The sequence below is a fragment of the Electrona antarctica genome, assembly GCF_951216825.1.
Source record: "Electrona antarctica genome assembly, chromosome: 12".
In the NCBI taxonomy this organism is placed as follows: domain Eukaryota; kingdom Metazoa; phylum Chordata; class Actinopteri; order Myctophiformes; family Myctophidae; genus Electrona; species Electrona antarctica.
In genome coordinates this window covers 1858352-1882308 of record NC_136793.1, presented here as the reverse complement: position 1 = coordinate 1882308, position 23957 = coordinate 1858352, and the positions used below count along the sequence as shown (strand labels likewise).

The window sequence follows — 23957 nt, the reverse complement described above, 5'->3', positions numbered from 1 at the left end:
GAGCAGGAAGACGAATAAATTCTTATAAATACCTGCCCCCTTTTCACTTTATTGATTGGCGCTTTACAATGGTTCATTCATTCATACGTTGGGAGGTGAAGGTTCATTCATTCATACGTTGGGAGGTGAAGGTTCATTCATTCATACATTGGGAGGTGAAGGTTCATTCATTCATACATTGGGAGGTGAAGGTTCATTCATTCATACATTGGGAGGTGAAGGTTCATTCATTCATACATTGGGAGGTGAAGGTTCATTCATTCATACATTGGGAGGTGAAGGTTCATTCATTCATTGGGAGGTGAAGGTTCATTCATTCATACATTGGGAGGTGAAGGTTCATTCATTCATACATTGGGAGGTGAAGGTTCATTCATTCATACATTGGGAGGTGAAGGTTCATTCATTCATACATTGGGAGGTGAAGGTTCATTCATTCATACATTGGGAGGTGAAGGTTCATTCATTCATACATTGGGAGGTGAAGGTTAATTAATTCATTCATTGGGAGGTGAAGGTTCATTCATTCATACATTGGGAGGTGAAGGTTCATTCATTCATACATTGGGAGGTGAAGGTTCATTCATTCATTGGGAGGTGAAGGTTCATTCATTCATACATTGGGAGGTGAAGGTTCATTCATTCATACATTGGGAGGTGAAGGTTCATTCATTCATACATTGGGAGGTGAAGGTTCATTCATTCATTGGGAGGTGAAGGTTCATTCATTCATACATTGGGAGGTGAAGGTTTATTAATTCATACATTGGGAGGTGAAGCGGCGAACAGTCGACGCCAGCGTCCTCACTTCCGACATTCACACACAGACGGTGGTGAGCTGTTCTCACACTGACCGACTCATTGGAGGCAGTGTAGGGTTCAGTGTCTTGCCCAAGGACACTTCCACATGTGGAACGGAGGAGGAGCCGGGATTCGAACCGCCGGTTCATTGGACGACCTGCTCTACCTCCTGAGCCACAGCCGCCCTAATTAAAACCGTTCTACGGCAGTGAATATGACTGGGATAATATTGGGAGGTGAAGGTTCATTCATTCATACATTGGGAGGTGAAGGTTCATTCATTCATACATTGGGAGGTGAAGGTTCATTCATTCATTGGGAGGTGAAGGTTCATTCATTCATACATTGGGAGGTGAAGGTTTGTTCATTCATTCATACATTGGGAGGTGAAGGTTAATTAATTCATACATTGGGAGGTGAAGGTTAATTAATTAATTCATTGGGAGGTGAAGGTTCATTCATTCATACATTGGGAGGTGAAGGTTAATTAATTAATTCATTGGGAGGTGAAGGTTCATTCATTCATACATTGGGAGGTGAAGGTTCATTCATTCATACATTGGGAGGTGAAGGTTCATTCATTCATACATTGGGAGGTGAAGGTTCATTCATTCATACATTGGGAGGTGAAGGTTCATTCATTCATACATTGGGAGGTGAAGGTTCATTCATTCATACATTGGGAGGTGAAGGTTCATTCATTCATTGGGAGGTGAAGGTTAATTAATTAATTAATTGGGAGGTGAAGGTTCATTCATTCATACATTGGGAGGTGAAGGTTCATTCATTCATACATTGGGAGGTGAAGGTTCATTCATTCATACATTGGGAGGTGAAGGTTCATTCATTCATTCATACATTGGGAGGTGAAGGTTCATTCATTCATACATTGGGAGGTGAAGGTTCATTCATTCATACATTGGGAGGTGAAGGTTCATGCATTCATACATTGGGAGGTGAAGGTTCATTCATTCATACATTGAGGTGAAAGTTAATTCATTCATACATTGGGAGGTGAAGGTTCATTCATTCATACATTTGGAGGTGAAGGTTCATTCATTCATACATTGGGTGGTGAAGGTCCATTCATTCATTGGGAGATGAAGGTTCATGCATTCATACATTGGGAGGTGAAGGTTCATTCATTCATACATTGGGAGGTGAAGGTCCATTCATTCATTCATTGGGAGGTGAAGGTTCATGCATTCATACATTGGGAGGTGAAGGTTCATTCATTCATACATTGGGAGGTGAAGGTTCATGCATTCATACATTGGGAGGTGAAGGTTCATTCATTCATACATTGGGAGGTGAAGGTTCATTCATACATTGGGAGGTGAAGGTTCATTCATTCATACATTGGGAGGTGTAGGGAGGGGCGACTGTGGCTCAAGAGGTAGAGCAGGTCGTCCAATGATCCATGGGTCGGCGGTTCGAATCCTGGCTCCTCCTGTCTACATGTCGAAGTGTCCTTGGGCAAGACACTGAACCCCAAATTGCTCCCGATGTGCTGGTTGGTACCTTGCATGGCTTCCGCTGCAATCGGTGTATGAATGTGTGTGTGAATGGGTGAATGTAATGCACAATCTATGTAAAGCGCCTTGGATAAAGGCGCTATATAAATGCACCATTTACCATTTACCATTTAGGTGAAGGTCCATTCATTCATACATTGGGAGGTGAAGGTTCATTCATTCATACATTGGGAGGTGAAGGTTCATTCATTCATACATTGGGAGGTGAAGGTTCATTCATTCATACATTGGGAGGTGAAGGTTCATTCATTCATACATACAGTGGGAGGTGAAGGTTCATTCATTCATACATTGGGAGGTGAAGGTTCATCCATTCATACATTGGGAGGTGAAGGTTCATTCATTCATACATTGGGAGGTGAAGGTTCATTCATTCATACATTGGGAGGTGAAGGTTCATTCATTCATACATTGGGAGGTGAAGGTTCATTCATTCATACATTGGGAGGTGAAGGTTCATTCATTCATACATTGGGAGGTGAAGGTTTATTAATTCATACATTGGGAGGTGAAGCGGCGAACAGTCGACGCCAGCGTCCTCACTTCCCACATTCACACACCGACGGTGGTGAGCTGTTCTCACACTGACCGACTCATTGGAGGCAGTGTAGGGTTCAGTGTCTTGCCCAAGGACACTTCCACATGTGGAACGGAGGAGGAGCCGGGATTCTAACCGCCGGTTCATTGGACGACCTGCTCTACCTCCTGAGCCACAGCCGCCCTAATTAAAACCGTTCTACGGCAGTGAATATGACTGGGATAATATTGGGAGGTGAAGGTTCATTCATTCATACATTGGGAGGTGAAGGTTCATTCATTCATACATTGGGAGGTGAAGGTTCATTCATTCATTGGGAGGTGAAGGTTCATTCATTCATACATTGGGAGGTGAAGGTTTGTTCATTCATTCATACATTGGGAGGTGAAGGTTAATTAATTCATACATTGGGAGGTGAAGGTTAATTAATTAATTCATTGGGAGGTGAAGGTTCATTCATTCATACATTGGGAGGTGAAGGTTAATTAATTAATTCATTGGGAGGTGAAGGTTCATTCATTCATACATTGGGAGGTGAAGGTTCATTCATTCATACATTGGGAGGTGAAGGTTCATTCATTCATACATTGGGAGGTGAAGGTTCATTCATTCATACATTGGGAGGTGAAGGTTCATTCATTCATACATTGGGAGGTGAAGGTTCATTCATTCATACATTGGGAGGTGAAGGTTCATTCATTCATACATTGGGAGGTGAAGGTTCATTCATTCATACATTGGGAGGTGAAGGTTCATTAATTGGGAGGTGAAGGTTAATTCATTCATACATTGGGAGGTGAAGGTTCATTCATTCATTCATACATTGGGAGGTGAAGGTTCATTCATTCATTCATACATTGGGAGGTGAAGGTTCATTCATTCATTCATACATTGGGAGGTGAAGGTTCATTCATTCATTCATACATTGGGAGGTGAAGGTTCATTCATTCATTCATACATTGGGAGGTGAAGGTTCATTAATTCATACATTGGGAGGTGAAGGTTCATTCATTCATACATTGGGAGGTGAAGGTTCATTCATTCATACATTGGGAGGTGAAGGTTAATTCATTCATTCATTTATTGGGAGGTGAAGGTTCATTCATTCATACATTGGGAGGTGAAGGTTAATTCATTCATACATTGGGAGGTGAAGGTTCATTCATTCATTGGGAGGTGAAGGTTAATTAATTAATTAATTGGGAGGTGAAGGTTCATTCATTCATACATTGGGAGGTGAAGGTTCATTCATTCATACATTGGGAGGTGAAGGTTCATTCATTCATACATTGGGAGGTGAAGGTTCATTCATTCATTCATACATTGGGAGGTGAAGGTTCATTCATTCATACATTGGGAGGTGAAGGTTCATTCATTCATACATTGGGAGGTGAAGGTTCATGCATTCATACATTGGGAGGTGAAGGTTCATTCATTCATACATTGAGGTGAAAGTTAATTCATTCATACATTGGGAGGTGAAGGTTCATTCATTCATACATTTGGAGGTGAAGGTTCATTCATTCATACATTGGGTGGTGAAGGTCCATTCATTCATTGGGAGATGAAGGTTCATGCATTCATACATTGGGAGGTGAAGGTTCATTCATTCATACATTGGGAGGTGAAGGTCCATTCATTCATTCATTGGGAGGTGAAGGTTCATGCATTCATACATTGGGAGGTGAAGGTTCATTCATTCATACATTGGGAGGTGAAGGTTCATGCATTCATACATTGGGAGGTGAAGGTTCATTCATTCATACATTGGGAGGTGAAGGTTCATTCATACATTGGGAGGTGAAGGTTCATTCATTCATACATTGGGAGGTGTAGGGAGGGGCGACTGTGGCTCAAGAGGTAGAGCAGGTCGTCCAATGATCCATGGGTCGGCGGTTCGAATCCTGGCTCCTCCTGTCTACATGTCGAAGTGTCCTTGGGCAAGACACTGAACCCCAAATTGCTCCCGATGTGCTGGTTGGTACCTTGCATGGCTTCCGCTGCAATCGGTGTATGAATGTGTGTGTGAATGGGTGAATGTAATGCACAATCTATGTAAAGCGCCTTGGATAAAGGCGCTATATAAATGCACCATTTACCATTTACCATTTAGGTGAAGGTCCATTCATTCATACATTGGGAGGTGAAGGTTCATTCATTCATACATTGGGAGGTGAAGGTTCATTCATTCATACATTGGGAGGTGAAGGTTCATTCATTCATACATTGGGAGGTGAAGGTTCATTCATTCATACATACAGTGGGAGGTGAAGGTTCATTCATTCATACATTGGGAGGTGAAGGTTCATCCATTCATACATTGGGAGGTGAAGGTTCATTCATTCATACATTGGGAGGTGAAGGTTCATTCATTCATACATTGGGAGGTGAAGGTTCATTCATTCATACATTGGGAGGTGAAGGTTCATTCATTCATACATTGGGAGGTGAAGGTTTATTAATTCATACATTGGGAGGTGAAGCGGCGAACAGTCGACGCCAGCGTCCTCACTTCCCACATTCACACACAGACGGTGGTGAGCTGTTCTCACACTGACCGACTCATTGGAGGCAGTGTAGGGTTCAGTGTCTTGCCCAAGGACACTTCCACATGTGGAACGGAGGAGGAGCCGGGATTCTAACCGCCGGTTCATTGGACGACCTGCTCTACCTCCTGAGCCACAGCCGCCCTAATTAAAACCGTTCTACGGCAGTGAATATGACTGGGATAATATTGGGAGGTGAAGGTTCCTTCATTCATACATTGGGAGGTGAAGGTTCATTCATTCATACATTGGGAGGTGAAGGTTCATTCATTCATTGGGAGGTGAAGGTTCATTCATTCATACATTGGGAGGTGAAGGTTTGTTCATTCATTCATACATTGGGAGGTGAAGGTTAATTAATTCATACATTGGGAGGTGAAGGTTAATTAATTAATTCATTGGGAGGTGAAGGTTCATTCATTCATACATTGGGAGGTGAAGGTTAATTAATTCATTCATTGGGAGGTGAAGGTTCATTCATTCATACATTGGGAGGTGAAGGTTCATTCATTCATACATTGGGAGGTGAAGGTTCATTCATTCATACATTGGGAGGTGAAGGTTCATTCATTCATACATTGGGAGGTGAAGGTTCATTCATTCATACATTGGGAGGTGAAGGTTCATTCATTCATACATTGGGAGGTGAAGGTTCATTCATTCATACATTGGGAGGTGAAGGTTCATTCATTCATACATTGGGAGGTGAAGGTTCATTAATTGGGAGGTGAAGGTTAATTCATTCATACATTGGGAGGTGAAGGTTCATTCATTCATTCATACATTGGGAGGTGAAGGTTCATTCATTCATTCATACATTGGGAGGTGAAGGTTCATTCATTCATTCATACATTGGGAGGTGAAGGTTCATTCATTCATTCATACATTGGGAGGTGAAGGTTCATTCATTCATTCATACATTGGGAGGTGAAGGTTCATTCATTCATTCATACATTGGGAGGTGAAGGTTCATTCATTCATTCATACATTGGGAGGTGAAGGTTCATTAATTCATACATTGGGAGGTGAAGGTTCATTCATTCATACATTGGGAGGTGAAGGTTCATTCATTCATACATTGGGAGGTGAAGGTTAATTCATTCATTCATTTATTGGGAGGTGAAGGTTCATTCATTCATACATTGGGAGGTGAAGGTTAATTCATTCATACATTGGGAGGTGAAGGTTCATTCATTCATTGGGAGGTGAAGGTTAATTAATTAATTAATTGGGAGGTGAAGGTTCATTCATTCATACATTGGGAGGTGAAGGTTCATTCATTCATACATTGGGAGGTGAAGGTTCATTCATTCATACATTGGGAGGTGAAGGTTCATTCATTCATTCATACATTGGGAGGTGAAGGTTCATTCATTCATACATTGGGAGGTGAAGGTTCATTCATTCATACATTGGGAGGTGAAGGTTCATGCATTCATACATTGGGAGGTGAAGGTTCATTCATTCATACATTGAGGTGAAAGTTAATTCATTCATACATTGGGAGGTGAAGGTTCATTCATTCATACATTTGGAGGTGAAGGTTCATTCATTCATACATTGGGTGGTGAAGGTCCATTCATTCATTGGGAGATGAAGGTTCATGCATTCATACATTGGGAGGTGAAGGTTCATTCATTCATACATTGGGAGGTGAAGGTCCATTCATTCATTCATTGGGAGGTGAAGGTTCATGCATTCATACATTGGGAGGTGAAGGTTCATTCATTCATACATTGGGAGGTGAAGGTTCATGCATTCATACATTGGGAGGTGAAGGTTCATTCATTCATACATTGGGAGGTGAAGGTTCATTCATACATTGGGAGGTGAAGGTTCATTCATTCATACATTGGGAGGTGTAGGGAGGGGCGACTGTGGCTCAAGAGGTAGAGCAGGTCGTCCAATGATCCATGGGTCGGCGGTTCGAATCCTGGCTCCTCCTGTCTACATGTCGAAGTGTCCTTGGGCAAGACACTGAACCCCAAATTGCTCCCGATGTGCTGGTTGGTACCTTGCATGGCTTCCGCTGCAATCGGTGTATGAATGTGTGTGTGAATGGGTGAATGTAATGCACAATCTATGTAAAGCGCCTTGGATAAAGGCGCTATATAAATGCACCATTTACCATTTACCATTTAGGTGAAGGTCCATTCATTCATACATTGGGAGGTGAAGGTTCATTCATTCATACATTGGGAGGTGAAGGTTCATTCATTCATACATTGGGAGGTGAAGGTTCATTCATTCATACATTGGGAGGTGAAGGTTCATTCATTCATACATACAGTGGGAGGTGAAGGTTCATTCATTCATACATTGGGAGGTGAAGGTTCATCCATTCATACATTGGGAGGTGAAGGTTCATTCATTCATACATTGGGAGGTGAAGGTTCATTCATTCATACATTGGGAGGTGAAGGTTCATTCATTCATACATTGGGAGGTGAAGGTTCATTCATTCATACATTGGGAGGTGAAGGTTTATTAATTCATACATTGGGAGGTGAAGGTTTATTAATTCATACATTGGGAGGTGAAGCGGCGAACAGTCGACGCCAGCGTCCTCACTTCCCACATTCACACACAGACGGTGGTGAGCTGTTCTCACACTGACCGACTCATTGGAGGCAGTGTAGGGTTCAGTGTCTTGCCCAAGGACACTTCCACATGTGGAACGGAGGAGGAGCCGGGATTCTAACCGCCGGTTCATTGGACGACCTGCTCTACCTCCTGAGCCACAGCCGCCCTAATTAAAACCGTTCTACGGCAGTGAATATGACTGGATAATAATGGATTAAAAAAAATAATCATAGCACGATGTTTGTAACCCATTTTAACAACCAATCACCTAAACTGTAATCCTGGGCGCTACTCTCCCTCTGCCAACCTGGGGAGAGCAGCGAACTGACCTCATGCTTCCTTCTATGCATGAGGAGTGAGCAGGTCGCTTCTTATCACCCGACAGGGTTTCCCCCGGTAGGATGTAGTGCTTATAAGGAACACGTTATTCCAACCAGTTCCGTTCCCCTCCATCAGGCCAGGGGGAGGCAGTGTAGAGACCAGAATTACTGCATGTCTTTGTGAGGGTGCCTACCCCGAGGGGACAAGGGGAGAACATGTGAGGGTGCCTACCCTAGGGGACATAGGGAGAACATGTGAGGGTGCCTACCCTAGGGGACACGGGGAGAACATGTGAGGGTACCTACCCTAGGGGACACGGGGAGAACATGTGAGGGTACCTACCCTAGGGGACACGGGGAGAACATGTGAGGGTACCTACCCTAGGGGACACGGGGAGAACATGTGAGGGTACCTACCCTAGGGGACACGGGGAGAACATGTGAGGGTACCTACCCTAGGGGACACGGGGAGAACATGTGAGGGTACCTACCCTAGGGGACACGGGGAGCCTACCCTAGGGGACACGGGCAGAACATGTGAGGGTACCTACCCTAGGGGACACGGGGAGAACATGTGAGGGTACCTACCCTAGGGGACACGGGGAGAACAGAAAGGCCCTTTCGCCAACCCCACCTAGTATGGGTATGGGCACTGATGACGTGGAGGAGAGAACACGCCCCCAGCGCCCACAGCGTCCCCAGCGGGAATCGAACCGGGTACCTTCTAGCTGTGAGGCGACAGCACCACCGTGTCCCGATCAAACCGGTTTAAAGTGGAACTCACGCCAATGATGTTGGGATGATGCAACTCCTGCAGAAGTTTGATTTCTCGAAGGGCCGTCCTGTTGATGCCTGACGAATAAACACAGTGTTTAGATGATTGGCATGAATGATTGATTACATTTTATAAATAATAAATAGTGTTTAGATGATTGGCATGAAGGATTGATTACATTTTATAAATAATAAATACAGTGTTAAGATGATTGACATGAAGGATTGATTTCATTTTATAAATAATAAATACAGTGTTAGGATGATTGACATGAAGGATTGATTTCATTTTTGATTGATTAAATACTTAATTAACCCATTTAGACCTTTATATAGCTTTTAACCCACTTTAACCATAACTTTAAACTTTAGCTGTTGAAAAATAGCAGATCTACAAGCTCATAGCAGAGTAACACGCTACAAGCTTGTAGATCTGCTATTTTTAGAAAAATCGTGAAAATGAGTGCAAATCTTTGAATATATATTCTTTCACAGGGAATGTTTTTAACTCATATCATCTTTGCATCTGGGGGGTCCTTTTGGGACAACATATTTTCAGATGGGGGTCGGTGGCCAAATACATATAATACATTTTTGGGGATCCTTGATATGAAATAGTTTGAGAACCACTGATATAGATTAGAAATGTAGGTCTTTCAGAAAACTGTCGTGATTTAAGAAGACATTTGTCAAATCTGGTCTCAATGGGTTAACCCATTCAGGCCTGACGTCGAAATTTTAAAAAAAAAGTTTTCTAAATCATGACAATTTTCGGAAAGAGTTGAGGCACATTTTAACGATTTTTCAAAAATAGCAGACCTACAAGTTCATAGCGCGCCACTCGGTGGCGCGCTATGAGCTTGTAGATCTGCTATTTTTCAATAGCTAAATTATAACATAATGTTTAAAACACCAAAAGGGGTTCCCGCCCAAAATGGGTTAATGGTTAATGTGGTTAAACGCTAACGTGACATGGATGCGTTCCAGGTCTCAATGGATTAACAGAGTACATGTCATGGTACACTTGATTGATTAAATACTGTATTAACAGTTTGCATAAAACGAAGCACAGGACAGTACAGTTAATACAAGGCCTGCTAAGAGGATTTATAACCCAACGGCTTGTTTCCATTGGGGTCCTGCATATTCAATTTATGCATCTGCACATTTAATGACAGAGAGATATACAGTACTATGAAACAAACATCATGTAAAATAAAAATATGTACAATAAACAACCTAGTCCCCATATCTGGGGGACATGGGGAGAGCAACCTAGTCCCCATATATGGGGGACATGGGGAGAGCAACAGACTTGAACTCATGCTTCCTTCATGCCTGAGTGTCCAAGTTGCTCCTTTACACCTGACAGGGGGGAGTTTCCCTGGTTGGACGTAGCGCGTGGAAGGAACACGTTATTCCAACCAGTTCCTTTCCCCTCCGTCAGGCGCCCCGGCTGGCCAGGGGGAGGCAGTTTAGAGAATAGAGACCAGGATTACTGCATGTTTTTTGTGAGGGTAACTACCCTAGGGGACACGGGGAGAACATGTGAGGGTATCTACCCTAGGGGACACGGGGAGAACATGCAAACTCCACACAGAAAGGCCCTTTCGCCAACCCCGCATCGGGTATGGGCACTGATGACGCGGAGGAGGAAACACGCCGCCAGCACCCACAGCGTCCCGAGCGGGAATCGAACCCAGGACCTTCTAGCTGTGAGGCGACAGCACTACCAACTGTGCCACAGTTCTATGTGTGTGTGTGTGTGTGTGTGTGTGTGTCTCAACTCACCATCTTTAGCTTCAGTTCTATGGCCAACCTTGATCTGTCAGGGGGAGAGACAGAGAGAACATGGCGGTCGCTTCAGTGTCAGGCCCCTATAGCTTCAGTGTCAGGCCCCTATAGCTTCAGTGTCAGGCCCCTATAGCTTCAGTGTCTATAGCTTCAGTGTCAGGCCCCTATAGCTTCAGTGTCAGGCCCCTATAGCTTCAGTGTCTATAGCTTCAGTGTCAGGCCCCTATAGCTTCAGTCAGGCCCCTATAGCTTCAGTGTCAGGCCCCTATAGCTTCAGTGTCAGAGCCCCTATAGCTTCAGTGTCAGAGCCCCTATAGCTTCAGTGTCAGAGCCCCTATAGCTTCAGTCAGGCCCCTATAGCTTCAGTGTCAGGCCCCTATAGCTTCAGTGTCAGGCCCCTATAGCTTCAGTGTCAGAGCCCCTATAGCTTCAGTGTCAGGCCCCTATAGCTTCAGTGTCAGGCCCCTATAGCTTCAGTGTCAGGCCCCTATAGCTTCAGTGTCAGAGCCCCTATAGCTTCAGTGTCAGAGCCCCTATAGCTTCAGTGTCAGGCCCCTATAGCTTCAGTGTCAGGCCCCTATAGCTTCAGTGTCAGAGCCCCTATAGCTTCAGTGTCAGAGCCCCTATAGCTTCAGTGTCAGGCCCCTATAGCTTCAGTGTCAGGCCCCTATAGCTTCAGTGTCAGGCCCCTATAGCTTCAGTGTCAGGCCCCTATAGCTTCAGTGTCAGGCCCCTATAGCTTCAGTGTCAGGCCCCTATAGCTTCAGTGTCAGAGCCCCTATAGCTTCAGTGTCAGGCCCCTATAGCTTCAGTGTCAGAGCCCCTATAGCTTCAGTGTCAGGCCCCTATAGCTTCAGTGTCTATAGCTTCAGTGTCAGGCCCCTATAGCTTCAGTGTCAGAGCCCCTATAGCTTCAGTGTCAGGCCCCTATAGCTTCAGTGTCTATAGCTTCAGTGTCAGGCCCCTATAGCTTCATTGTCTATAGCTTCAGTGTCAGGCCCCTATAGCTTCAGTGTCAGGCCCCTATAGCTTCAGTGTCAGGCCCCTATAGCTTCAGTGTCAGGCCCCTATAGCTTCAGTGTCAGGCCCCTATAGCTTCAGTGTCAGGCCCCTATAGCTTCAGTGTCAGAGCCCCTATAGCTTCAGTGTCAGGCCCCTATAGCTTCAGTGTCTATAGCTTCAGTGTCAGGCCCCTATAGCTTCAGTGTCTATAGCTTCAGTGTCAGGCCCCTATAGCTTCAGTGTCAGGCCCCTATAGCTTCAGTGTCAGGCCCCTATAGCTTCAGTGTCAGAGCCCCTATAGCTTCAGTGTCAGAGCCCCTATAGCTTCAGTGTCAGAGCCCCTATAGCTTCAGTGTCAGGCCCCTATAGCTTCAGTGTCTATAGCTTCAGTGTCAGAGCCCCTATAGCTTCAGTGTCAGGCCCCTATAGCTTCAGTGTCTATAGCTTCAGTGTCAGGCCCCTATAGCTTCATTGTCTATAGCTTCAGTGTCAGGCCCCTATAGCTTCAGTGTCAGGCCCCTATAGCTTCAGTGTCAGGCCCCTATAACTTCAGTGTCAGAGCCCCTATAGCTTCAGTGTCAGGCCCCTATAGCTTCAGTGTCAGGCCCCTATAGCTTCAGTGTCAGGCCCCTATAGCTTCAGTGTCAGGCCCCTATAGCTTCAGTGTCAGGCCCCTATAGCTTCAGTGTCAGGCCCCTATAGCTTCAGTGTCAGAGCCCCTATAGCTTCAGTGTCAGGCCCCTATAGTTTCAGTGTCTATAGCTTCAGTGTCAGGCCCCTATAGCTTCAGTGTCTATAGCTTCAGTGTCAGGCCCCTATAGCTTCAGTGTCAGGCCCCTATAGCTTCAGTGTCTATAGCTTCAGTGTCAGGCCCCTATAGCTTCAGTGTCAGAGCCCCTATAGCTTCAGTGTCAGAGCCCCTATAGCTTCAGTGTCAGAGCCCCTATAGCTTCAGTGTCAGGCCCCTATAGCTTCAGTGTCTATAGCTTCAGTGTCAGGCCCCTATAGCTTCAGTGTCAGCTTCAGCTTGTATTGATGTAAATAAATGTTTGTCTTTAGGAGAATAGGAAGCATTTTAAAAGCCCAACAAGACGGTACCTTTTTGATGGCGACGATGTTGTCCGTGGTTTTATCCCTGGCTTTGTAGACCGTAGCAAACTGCCGACAGGAGAGAGAGAGAGAGAGAGACGAGAAACGTTTGCATTTAACACATTCTAGACCCTTATGTTATACTTTAGCTATTGAATAATAGCAGATCTACAAGCTCGAGCTTGTAGATCTGCTATTTTTGAAGAATCGTGAAAATGTGGCATAAATCTTTGAATATATATATTCTTTCAGAGCGAACGTTTTTAACTCAAATCTTTGCTTCCGAGGGGTTCCTGGAACAACATATTTTCAGATGTGGCCGATTACATATCATTTGTGGGGTCCTTGACATGAAATATTGAGCACCACTGATACAGAAACATGGGTATTTCAGAAAACTGTCAGGATTTAGAAGACAATTTTGACGTCAGGCCTAAATGGGTTAAGGGGATTATTGTGACTTAAAACAAAGGTTTTTGTAATGTCTCTGTTTTCTGAGCTCAATTGCAGCGAAGAAAACCTGAACTTTTAACATTCAGTAGATTTTCTGTGGTTTTCTGGCTCAAACAAGTGCTCTGATTTTCCTGTGGAGTGTGATGTAAGAGTCCACAAATCCCATATATGACATAGGGATTTGCCAGCAGATGTCACTGTTTTCACTGTTTTCATTGCAGCTCAAAAGGCTTCACAGACAGAGAAAATCCCAGGCCATTATAATAATTTAACTCTTGAGAGTGTAATATGAAACCAAATGAACCCTTACGGGTCCATTTGGTTTCATTTTACGCTCTCAAGAGTTAAATTATTGTTAAACAACTACATTATTTAATGTACAAGTCGTCTACACAATTAGAGAATGTAGAAGAATTGTTACTTTGATCAACGTTTGCCTGTTATCTCTCCTAATGGTACCAACATCAATACAGCATGGAGTTGTGGACAAAATCTTATCCAACAACAAAATAATAATATTCAGATTTTTGAGTCTGTCGTCTGTGAGAGGCTAAATGTCATCAGATGGTGGTCCGTGGCTCAGATGGGTCTGAGAGGCTAAATGTCATCAGATGGTGGTCCGTGGCTCAGATGGTGGTCCGTGGCTCAGATGGTGGTCCGTGGCTCAGATGGTGGTCCGTGGCTCAGATGGTGGTCCGTGGCTCAGATGGTGGTCCGTGGCTCAGATGGTGGTCCGTGGCTCAGATGGTGGTCCGTGGCTCAGATGGTGGTCCGTGGCTCAGATGGTGGTCCGTGGCTCAGATGGTGGTCCGTGGCTCAGATGGTGGTCCGTGGCTCAGATGGTGGTCCGTGGCTCAGATGGTGGTCCGTGGCTCAGATGGTGGTCCGTGGCTCAGATGGTGGTCCGTGGCTCAGATGGTGGTCCGTGGCTCAGATGGTGGTCCGTGGCTCAGATGGTGGTCCGTGGCTCAGATGGTGGTCCGTGGCTCAGATGGTGGTCCGTGGCTCAGATGGTGGTCCGTGGCTCAGATGGTGGTCCGTGGCTCAGATGGTGGTCCGTGGCTCAGATGGTGGTCCGTGGCTCAGATGGTGGTCCGTGGCTCAGATGGTGGTCCGTGGCTCAGATGGTGGTCCGTGGCTCAGATGGTGGTCCGTGGCTCAGATGGTGGTCCGTGGCTCAGATGGTGGTCCGTGGCTCAGATGGTGGTCCGTGGCTCAGATGGTGGTCCGTGGCTCAGATGGTGGTCCGTGGCTCAGATGGTGGTCCGTGGCTCAGACGGTGGTCCGTGGCTCAGATGGTGGTCCGTGGCTCAGATGGTGGTCCGTGGCTCAGATGGTGGTCCGTGGCTCAGATGGTGGTCCGTGGCTCAGATGGTGGTCCGTGGCTCAGATGGTGGTCCGTGGCTCAGATGGGTCTGTGGCTCAGATGGTGGTCCGTGGCTCAGATGGTGGTCCGTGGCTCAGATGGTGGTCCGTGGCTCAGATGGTGGTCCGTGGCTCAGATGGTGGTCCGTGGCTCAGATGGTGGTCCGTGGCTCAGATGGTGGTCCGTGGCTCAGATGGTGGTCCGTGGCTCAGATGGTGGTCCGTGGCTCAGATGGTGGTCCGTGGCTCAGATGGTGGTCCGTGGCTCAGATGGTGGTCCGTGGCTCAGATGGTGGTCCGTGGCTCAGATGGTGGTCCGTGGCTCAGATGGGTCTGAGAGGCTAAATGTCATCAGATGGTGGTCCGTGGCTCAGATGGTGGTCCGTGGCTCAAATGGGTCTGAGAGGCTAAATGTCATCAAATGGTGGTCCGTGGCTCAGATGGTGGTCCGTGGCTCAGATGGTGGTCCGTGGCTCAGATGGGTCTGAGAGGCTAAATGTCATCAAATGGTGGTCCGTGGCTCAGATGGTGGTCCGTGGCTCAAATGGTGGTCCGTGGCTCAGATGGTGGTCCGTGGCTCAGATGGGTCTGAGAGGCTAAATGTCATCAAATGGTGGTCCGTGGCTCAAATGGGTCTGAGAGGCTAAATGTCATCAGATGGTGGTCCGTGGCTCAGATGGTGGTCCGTGGCTCAGATGGTGGTCCGTGGCTCAGATGGTGGTCCGTGGCTCAGATGGGTCTGTGAGGCTAAATGTCATCAGATGGTGGTCCGTGGCTCAGATGGTGGTCCGTGGCTCAGATGGTGGTCCGTGGCTCACATGGGTCTGTGAGGCTAAATGTCATCAAATGGTGGTCCGTGGCTCAAATGGGTCTGAGAGGCTAAATGTCATCAAATGGTGGTCCGTGGCTCAGATGGGTCTGAGAGGCTAAATGTCATCAAATGGTGGTCCGTGGCTCAAATGGGTCTGAGAGGCTAAATGTCATCAAATGGTGGTCCGTGGCTCAAATGGGTCTGAGAGGCTAAATGTCATCAGATGGTGGTCCGTGGCTCAGATGGGTCTGAGAGGCTAAATGTCATCAAATGGTGGTCCGTGGCTCAAATGGGTCTGAGAGGCTAAATGTCATCAGATGGTGGTCCGTGGCTCAGATGGGTCTGAGAGGCTAAATGTCATCAAATGGTGGTCCGTGGCTCAAATGGGTCTGTGAGGCTAAATGTCATCAGATGGTGGTCCGTGGCTCAGATGGGTCTGAGAGGCTAAATGTCATCAGATGGTGGTCCGTGGCTCAGATGGGTCTGAGAGGCTAAATGTCATCAGATGGTGGTCCGTGGCTCAGATGGGTCTGAGAGGCTAAATGTCATCAGATGGTGGTCCGTGGCTCAGATGGTGGTCCGTGGCTCAGATGGTGGTCCGTGGCTCAGATGGTGGTCCGTGGCTCAGATGGTGGTCCGTGGCTCAGATGGTGGTCCGTGGCTCAGATGGGTCTGAGAGGCTAAATGTCATCAGATGGTGGTCCGTGGCTCAGATGGTGGTCCGTGGCTCAAATGGGTCTGAGAGGCTAAATGTCATCAAATGGTGGTCCGTGGCTCAGATGGTGGTCCGTGGCTCAGATGGTGGTCCGTGGCTCAGATGGGTCTGAGAGGCTAAATGTCATCAAATGGTGGTCCGTGGCTCAGATGGTGGTCCGTGGCTCAAATGGTGGTCCGTGGCTCAGATGGTGGTCCGTGGCTCAGATGGGTCTGAGAGGCTAAATGTCATCAAATGGTGGTCCGTGGCTCAAATGGGTCTGAGAGGCTAAATGTCATCAGATGGTGGTCCGTGGCTCAGATGGTGGTCCGTGGCTCAGATGGTGGTCCGTGGCTCAGATGGTGGTCCGTGGCTCAGATGGGTCTGTGAGGCTAAATGTCATCAGATGGTGGTCCGTGGCTCAGATGGTGGTCCGTGGCTCAGATGGTGGTCCGTGGCTCACATGGGTCTGTGAGGCTAAATGTCATCAAATGGTGGTCCGTGGCTCAAATGGGTCTGAGAGGCTAAATGTCATCAAATGGTGGTCCGTGGCTCAGATGGGTCTGAGAGGCTAAATGTCATCAAATGGTGGTCCGTGGCTCAAATGGGTCTGAGAGGCTAAATGTCATCAAATGGTGGTCCGTGGCTCAAATGGGTCTGAGAGGCTAAATGTCATCAGATGGTGGTCCGTGGCTCAGATGGGTCTGAGAGGCTAAATGTCATCAAATGGTGGTCCGTGGCTCAAATGGGTCTGAGAGGCTAAATGTCATCAGATGGTGGTCCGTGGCTCAGATGGGTCTGAGAGGCTAAATGTCATCAAATGGTGGTCCGTGGCTCAAATGGGTCTGTGAGGCTAAATGTCATCAGATGGTGGTCCGTGGCTCAGATGGGTCTGAGAGGCTAAATGTCATCAGATGGTGGTCCGTGGCTCAGATGGGTCTGAGAGGCTAAATGTCATCAGATGGTGGTCCGTGGCTCAGATGGGTCTGAGAGGCTAAATGTCATCAGATGGTGGTCCGTGGCTCAGATGGTGGTCCGTGGCTCAGATGGTGGTCCGTGGCTCAAATGGGTCTGAGAGGCTAAATGTCATCAGATGGTGGTCCGTGGCTCAGATGGGTCTGAGAGGCTAAATGTCATCAGATGGTGGTCCGTGGCTCAAATGGGTCTGAGAGGCTAAATGTCATCAAACGGTGGTTCCGTGGCTCAAAAGGGTCTGAGAGGCTAAATGTCATCAAATGGTGGTCCGTGGCTCAAATGGGTCTGAGAGGCTAAATGTCATCAAATGGTGGTCCGTGGCTCAAATGGGTCTGAGAGGCTAAATGTCATCAAATGGTGGTCCGTGGCTCAAATGGGTCTGAGAGGCTAAATGTCATCAAATGGTGGTCCGTGGCTCAGATGGGTCTGAGAGGCTAAATGTCATCAAATGGTGGTCGGTGGCTCAGATGGTGGTCCGTGGCTCAAATGGGTCTGAGAGGCTAAATGTCATCAAATGGTGGTCCGTGGCTCAGATGGGTCTGAGAGGCTAAATGTCATCAAATGGTGGTCGGTGGCTCAAATGGTGGTCCGTGGCTCAGATGGTGGTCCGTGGCTCAGATGTCAAGTAAACAATGGACCTCGACATGAGAAAGGTTTAAAATTAAAACCAGTGTTTTTAAAGCTAAGCTATCTACAGAGGCTGTCTGTCTTATAGGTGTAATTATGGAAGTTTTATTAGCTCTGACTTGTCAAAGTCCTTCAGGCTCAGGACCCACCATGCAGTCCCCACAGAGAGGAGTCTATTGTTTATGTTTTATAATAATATTACCTTATGGACCATGCAGTCACCACAGAGAGGAGTCTATTGTTTATGTTTCATAATAATATTACCTTATGGACCATGCAGTCCCCACAGAGAGGAGTTTCAGTTTATTGTTCATGTTTTATAATAATAATATTACCTGTCCCTCTCCCAGGAAGTCTAACTTCTCGTATCTCTTCGCCCTGGACTTGACATCCAGTGCCATGCTTCAATGTGTTGTTGCTGCTTTCTGTTGCTGCTGCTTTCTGTTGCTGCTGCTTTCTGTTGCTTTCTGTTGTTGCTGCTTTCTGTTGCTGCTGCACCAATCAACTGTAAACTAACTGTTACACCTCTATCTGCACTGCTTTCTGTTGTTGCTGCTTTCTGTTGCTGCTGCTTTCTGTTGCTTTCTGTTGTTGCTGCTTTCTGTTGCTGCTGCACCAATCAACTGTAAACTAACTGTTACACCTCTATCTGCACTGCTTTCTGTTGTTGCTGCTTTCTGTTGTTGCTGCTTTCTGTTGCTGCTGCTTTCTGTTGCTTTCTGTTGTTGCTACACCAACCAACTGTAAACTATAAGTTAAAGTGCTCTCTGAACTGCTTCCATGTGTCGCTGCTTCACCAGCCAACTGTAAACTAACTGCTAAATCTCTTTCTGCACTACTTTCTGTTGTTGTTTCACCAGTCAACTGTATGTAAACTAACTGTTAAATCTCTTTCTGCGCTGCTTTCTGTTGTTGTTGTTGTAAACTATAAGTTAAAGTGCTCTCTCTGCACTGCTTCCATGTGTCGCTGCTTCACCAACTGTCAACTAAACTGCTTTGTTGTTAAAGGTCCACTACTGCTTCCGGGTCAACCGTGGTTCATCCTGACGCTGGTCAGTGTTGCCATGTCGGCTTATTATTTATAAGCGAAGCGACTTTGTGCTTCTTTGTTTGTTTGTTTGATTGATTGAAGTATTTATTAACAGTTTGCAGAATGGGTACAATTCACATTTCAAGCACAACTCAATACAAAGACTGTTAACTGTGGACGACACCATAAAACATTACACTTGTTTACAACAGGGTCCATCATGTTCAATTCATCATAACATTTAGAGACGACGTACAAATATACACTTAAAAAACCCGGAGATCATGTAAGGAGGTAAAAAAGGGAAAATAAACATATACAGTTATTTTGTGTAAAGGTGCTTGTAGAAATGGGTTGCGTTTTTGTGGCCTTGTTTCTAAAGTGTACTTGCTTTCTTATTTGGGCTTGCTTGCTTCCAAAATAATAATAATAATAATTATTATTATTATTATTATTATTATTATTATTATTATTATTATTATTATTATTATTATTATTTGAACCATGCAGTGGTTCTCAAACAGTTTCATGAAATATTTTGTGCCAGGAACCTGGAAGCATTCAGAATGTTTCAAAAGATATAATATTATAAACAATTATTCCACATTTTATTGAGTAAAAATGTATTTGAAAATAGATGTGTAGTTAATATTGTAGTTTAGTTGCTTCTTTGGGCTTGTTCTCCTAGACATATGGTTGCTTATTTCTCTCACAGAATCTGTGGTGGCAGTGGCTACTAGTGCGTAATGGAGGAACTTCAACCTGGTTTTTGCAATTCCTCCATTTACAGCTCTTACATCTACATAAACGAATATAAACAGATATAAAAGTCTCTCCTCCAGAGCCACAGATGTTATAATCCTCTTCGGGTTGATAGAAGTACCATTATATTCACTATTGTTACATTAAAAAACATTTTAATCCTAACGGTGGACATTTTCTCATTATTTTTTCAAATAGGCGCCCCTATCGGTCGAGAGGTGTACTGCACGCCTGGTTACATTATAACTCTATGAGTAAAAATGTCCACCGATGTGATTAAAAAGGTTTTTATTTAACAATAGTGAAGTTAATGTTTTTGTATCCACCCGACGAGGATCCTAACATCCGTGTCTCTGAGGAAAGACCTTTATATGTGAAACCTGAATGTTTATGTAGATGTGAGAGCTGGAAATGGAGGAAGAAGTGCCAAAAAAATGGTTGAAATTTTCCTCCCATCGTGATGAACCACTGTCGGTAAAATAGCCAGATCTACAAGCTCACAACGCGTCGCGCAGGTGACGCGTTGTGAGCTTGTAGATCTGGCTATTTTCCACGGCGCGCGACACCGTCGCGCGACGAAGTAGAAGTGGGAAATTACTGTTTCCGGGTTAAACAACAAAGTTTAAAAGCCTGCTCTGATCATGTTCATTGTTTCATTGGACACATAGCGCCATCTGGTGGTTAATTTTGTTAATCGTGCAGTATTGATTGAAATTGATTTTTTTATTTCACAGTATGTAGAATGGGTACATTTCATTATATTTCACAGGATGTAGAATGGGTACATTTCATTATATTTCACAGTATGTAGAATGGGTACATTTCATTATATTTCACAGTATGTAGAATGGATACATTTCATTATATTTCACAGTATGTAGAATGGGTACATTTCATTATATTTCACAGTATGTAGAATGGATACATTTCATTATATTTCACAGTATGTAGAATGGGTACATTTCATTATATTTCACAGTATGTAGAATGGGTACATTTCATTATATTTCACAGTATGTAGAATGGGTACATTTCATTATATCTCACAGTATGTAGAATGGGTACATTTCATTGTATTTCACAGTATGTAGAATGGGTACATTTCATTATATTTCACAGTATGTAGAATGGGTACATTTAATTATATTTCACAGTATGCAGAATGGGTAATTTCATTATATTTCACAGTATGTAGAATGGGTACATTTCATTATATTTCACAGTATGTAGAATGGGTACATTTCATTATATTTCAGTGTGTAGATGGGTACATTTCATTATATTTCACAGTATGCAGAATGGGTACATTTCATTATATTTCACAGTATGTAGAATGGGTACATTTCATTATTTCACAGTGTGTAGAATGTGTACATTTCATTATATTTCACAGTATGTAGAATGGGCACATTTCATTATATTTCACAGTATGTAGAATGGGTACATTTCATTATATTGCACAGTATGCAGAATGGGTACATTTCATTATATTTCACAGTATGTAGAATGGGTACATTTCATTATATTTCACAGTATGTAGAATGGGTACATTTCATTATATTTCAGTGTGTAGATGGGTACATTTCATTATATTTCACAGTATGCAGAATGGGTACATTTCATTATATTTCACAGTATGTAGAATGGGTACATTTCATTATATTTCACAGTATGTAGAATGGGTACTATAACGGCAATCCTTCCCTTCCAATGCATATTTGCTCGTTACTTCACAGGTGATGGGAGTGATCCTACGCAGAGTACTAACAGAAACATGAAAGATGAATGTCCAGTCTTAGGTCCAGTTTTGTTGTATTTATTGAGCAGAAGTGAGCAGTTTTAATCATGAACATACCAGTGATGTTATTGTTGAAGTTTCTCTGTCTCTGTTCTGTTGCTGCTGGTAAGAAACGGTGTGCTCCTACCATTTCCTGTGTCCTATGTGATCTGATTAGTGCACCTGCACCACTAAATACACACCCAGTGCTGACAAATCTAAAGCCCGCCACCAAGTGTTCAAAAATAATATGCCAACCTAACCAATAATATAGCACCATCATAATGGCTCCTACACACCGGCCCCTAATTGTCTTAAGTGTAATGACACAATTACAAATAAAACATATAAGGAGCCAATATCAAATTTACATTTACATTTTCCCTTTTTTTTTTCACAATTTCAAAAGAAATAAAGTAAATTCATTCAATCTTCTTTGAACATCAGTCTCTTTAGGTTTCAGTCTCTTGTGTTTCAGTCTCTTGTGTTTCAGTCTCTTGGAGCAGACATATCTTTGTTATTGGTCTCTCCAAGATGTTGCTTTTGGTCTTTAGTCGAACTGTGCGTACAAGACCTTTTGAATCAGGAATGGTCTCCAATATTCTCCCCAGTAACCAGGCGCCTCGTGGTGCAGTGGAATCTACCACCACCACAATGTCACCGGGGGCAAAACTTCTCCTTTCAGCTGACCATCTTTGCCGTTCTTGGATTGATGGTAAGTATTCTTTTGTCCATCGTTTCCAAAAGAGATCTGCCATGTATTGTACTTGTTTCCATCTACGTTTGATGTACAGATCCTCTTTCACAAAGAGTCCAGGTGGCAATATTGGCTGTGTTTTCAACAAAAGAAGATGATTTGGGGTCAGCGCTTCCAGGTCCATTGGGTCATCAGAAGACTTGGTGATGGGTCGATCATTTAAAATTGCCTCTGCTTCACACATTAAAGTTTGCAATCCTTCGTCATCAAGCACTTGTTGATTAAGAACAGAACGGAGTACACTTCGTACCATGCGGATGAGTCGTTCCCAAACACCGCCGTGATGGGATCCTGCTGGGGGGTTAAAGCTCCACTTTATCCCTTGCTGAAGCATAGCATTCTGGATTTTCTCCTGATTCAGGCTATTCAGTGCTTCCCTTAATTCTCTTTCCGCTCCTATGAAGTTTGTACCGTTATCTGACCTTAAAGATGAAACTTGACCTCGTCGACAGATGAATCTTCTTAGTGCATGGATGCAGGAGTCTGTGTCAAGTGTATGTGCAACTTCAAGATGTACTGCTCTGCTTGCCATGCAGGTGAAGATTACGCCATACCTTTTAACAAGACTTCGTCCTCTCTTGATCTCTATAGGACCAAAGTAGTCTACTCCCACATCTGTGAATGGAGGCTTGTCTGGTTGAATTCTCTCCAAAGGCAAGTCTGCCATCTTTTGCTCACCAACTCTACCCCGCTGTCGTTTGCACACAGTACAGTCGGTTATGATTTTCCTTGCCGCAGAGTTTGCTTTGATGATCCAATATTTTTTGCGGAGATGAGACAGCATGTAATTCCTTCCTCCATGTCCGAGTAGTTTATGGATATGTCGTAATAACAGGGTGGATATGTGAAGGTCTTTTGAGAGGATGATCGGATGTTTGATTTCTTCAGGCATCGCGAGCCTATTCAGGCGACCACCTACTCTCAGTAGTCCATCATCCAACACTGGATCCAATTTGTACAAATGACTGCTTCTTTTGACATTTTTATCAGTTTGCAGAACAGATATTTCTTCTGGAAATCTTTGCATTTGACTGAATGAGATGACTGCATGTTCTGCTTGGATAAGATCTTCGGGAGTTAAGCACTGTCCACGAAGCGTCGCTTTAAAGACTTGCATCTCCTCTTCAACCTTCTCTTTTAATTTGACAGGATCCTTTTCAACACTGCTCACAGCAGCTTGAAGCTCCTTTCTCCTTCTAGTCAGTTGCAAGAGTGTGGTCTTTACTTTAAGAAGCCAAGCTACAGCAGTCTTCAGTCTCATCCATGATGAGAAGTAGTGGATCAGATAGTTGGCTGGGTTCAGTTGATCTTTGACAATGACATTTACTGTGATGTCAGGTTTGATTTCTGGATCATTGGCAGATATTGTTGATTCAAAGGGCAAGTTAGGCCATTCATGATCTGCAGAGGAAATCTGGTCCTCTGATCCATTTCTTGCAGCTTAGAAAGCGGTCTGCTGTCAGCCCTCTTGATGCTGCATCTGCAGGGTTTTCCTTTGTACTCACATATTTCCATTGTGATACATCAGTAGCATCTCTTACAAGAGAAATCCTGTTTGCTACAAATGTTTGAAAACGTTTTGTTTCATTGTTTATGTACTTCAGCACTGTAGTGCTATCAGTCCAGAAAATGGACCTATCCAGTGGCAGCTGCAAGTCCCTACGCAGCATTTTGTCAACTCGGACAGCCAGGACTGCTGCGGCCAGCTCCATTCTTGGAATTGT

General features: G+C 44.7%; 1 protein-coding gene across 4 annotated transcripts in view; it reads right to left on the bottom strand.

The window, feature by feature from the left end:
• Positions 1 to 18945, bottom strand: part of cdk7 (cyclin-dependent kinase 7) — a 38657-nt gene extending 19712 nt beyond the window's left edge. Inside the window, exons 1-5 of one of the 4 annotated variants that reach the window (XM_079515678.1) lie at positions 18457 to 18945; positions 18243 to 18354; positions 12992 to 13051; positions 10889 to 10922; positions 9108 to 9175 (exon numbers count right to left, since the gene is read on the bottom strand). In XM_079515678.1, the coding sequence (XP_079371804.1) occupies positions 9108 to 9175; positions 10889 to 10922; positions 12992 to 13051; positions 18243 to 18308 (228 nt within the window). In that variant the 5' untranslated portion in view covers positions 18309 to 18354; positions 18457 to 18945. Of the gene's footprint in view, positions 1 to 9107; positions 9176 to 10888; positions 10923 to 12991; positions 13052 to 18242 lie in introns of all 4 variants that reach the window. The other 3 variants (XM_079515679.1, XM_079515680.1, XM_079515681.1) reach the window with 3 other exon arrangements.
• Positions 18946 to 23957: the final 5012 nt, after the last annotated feature.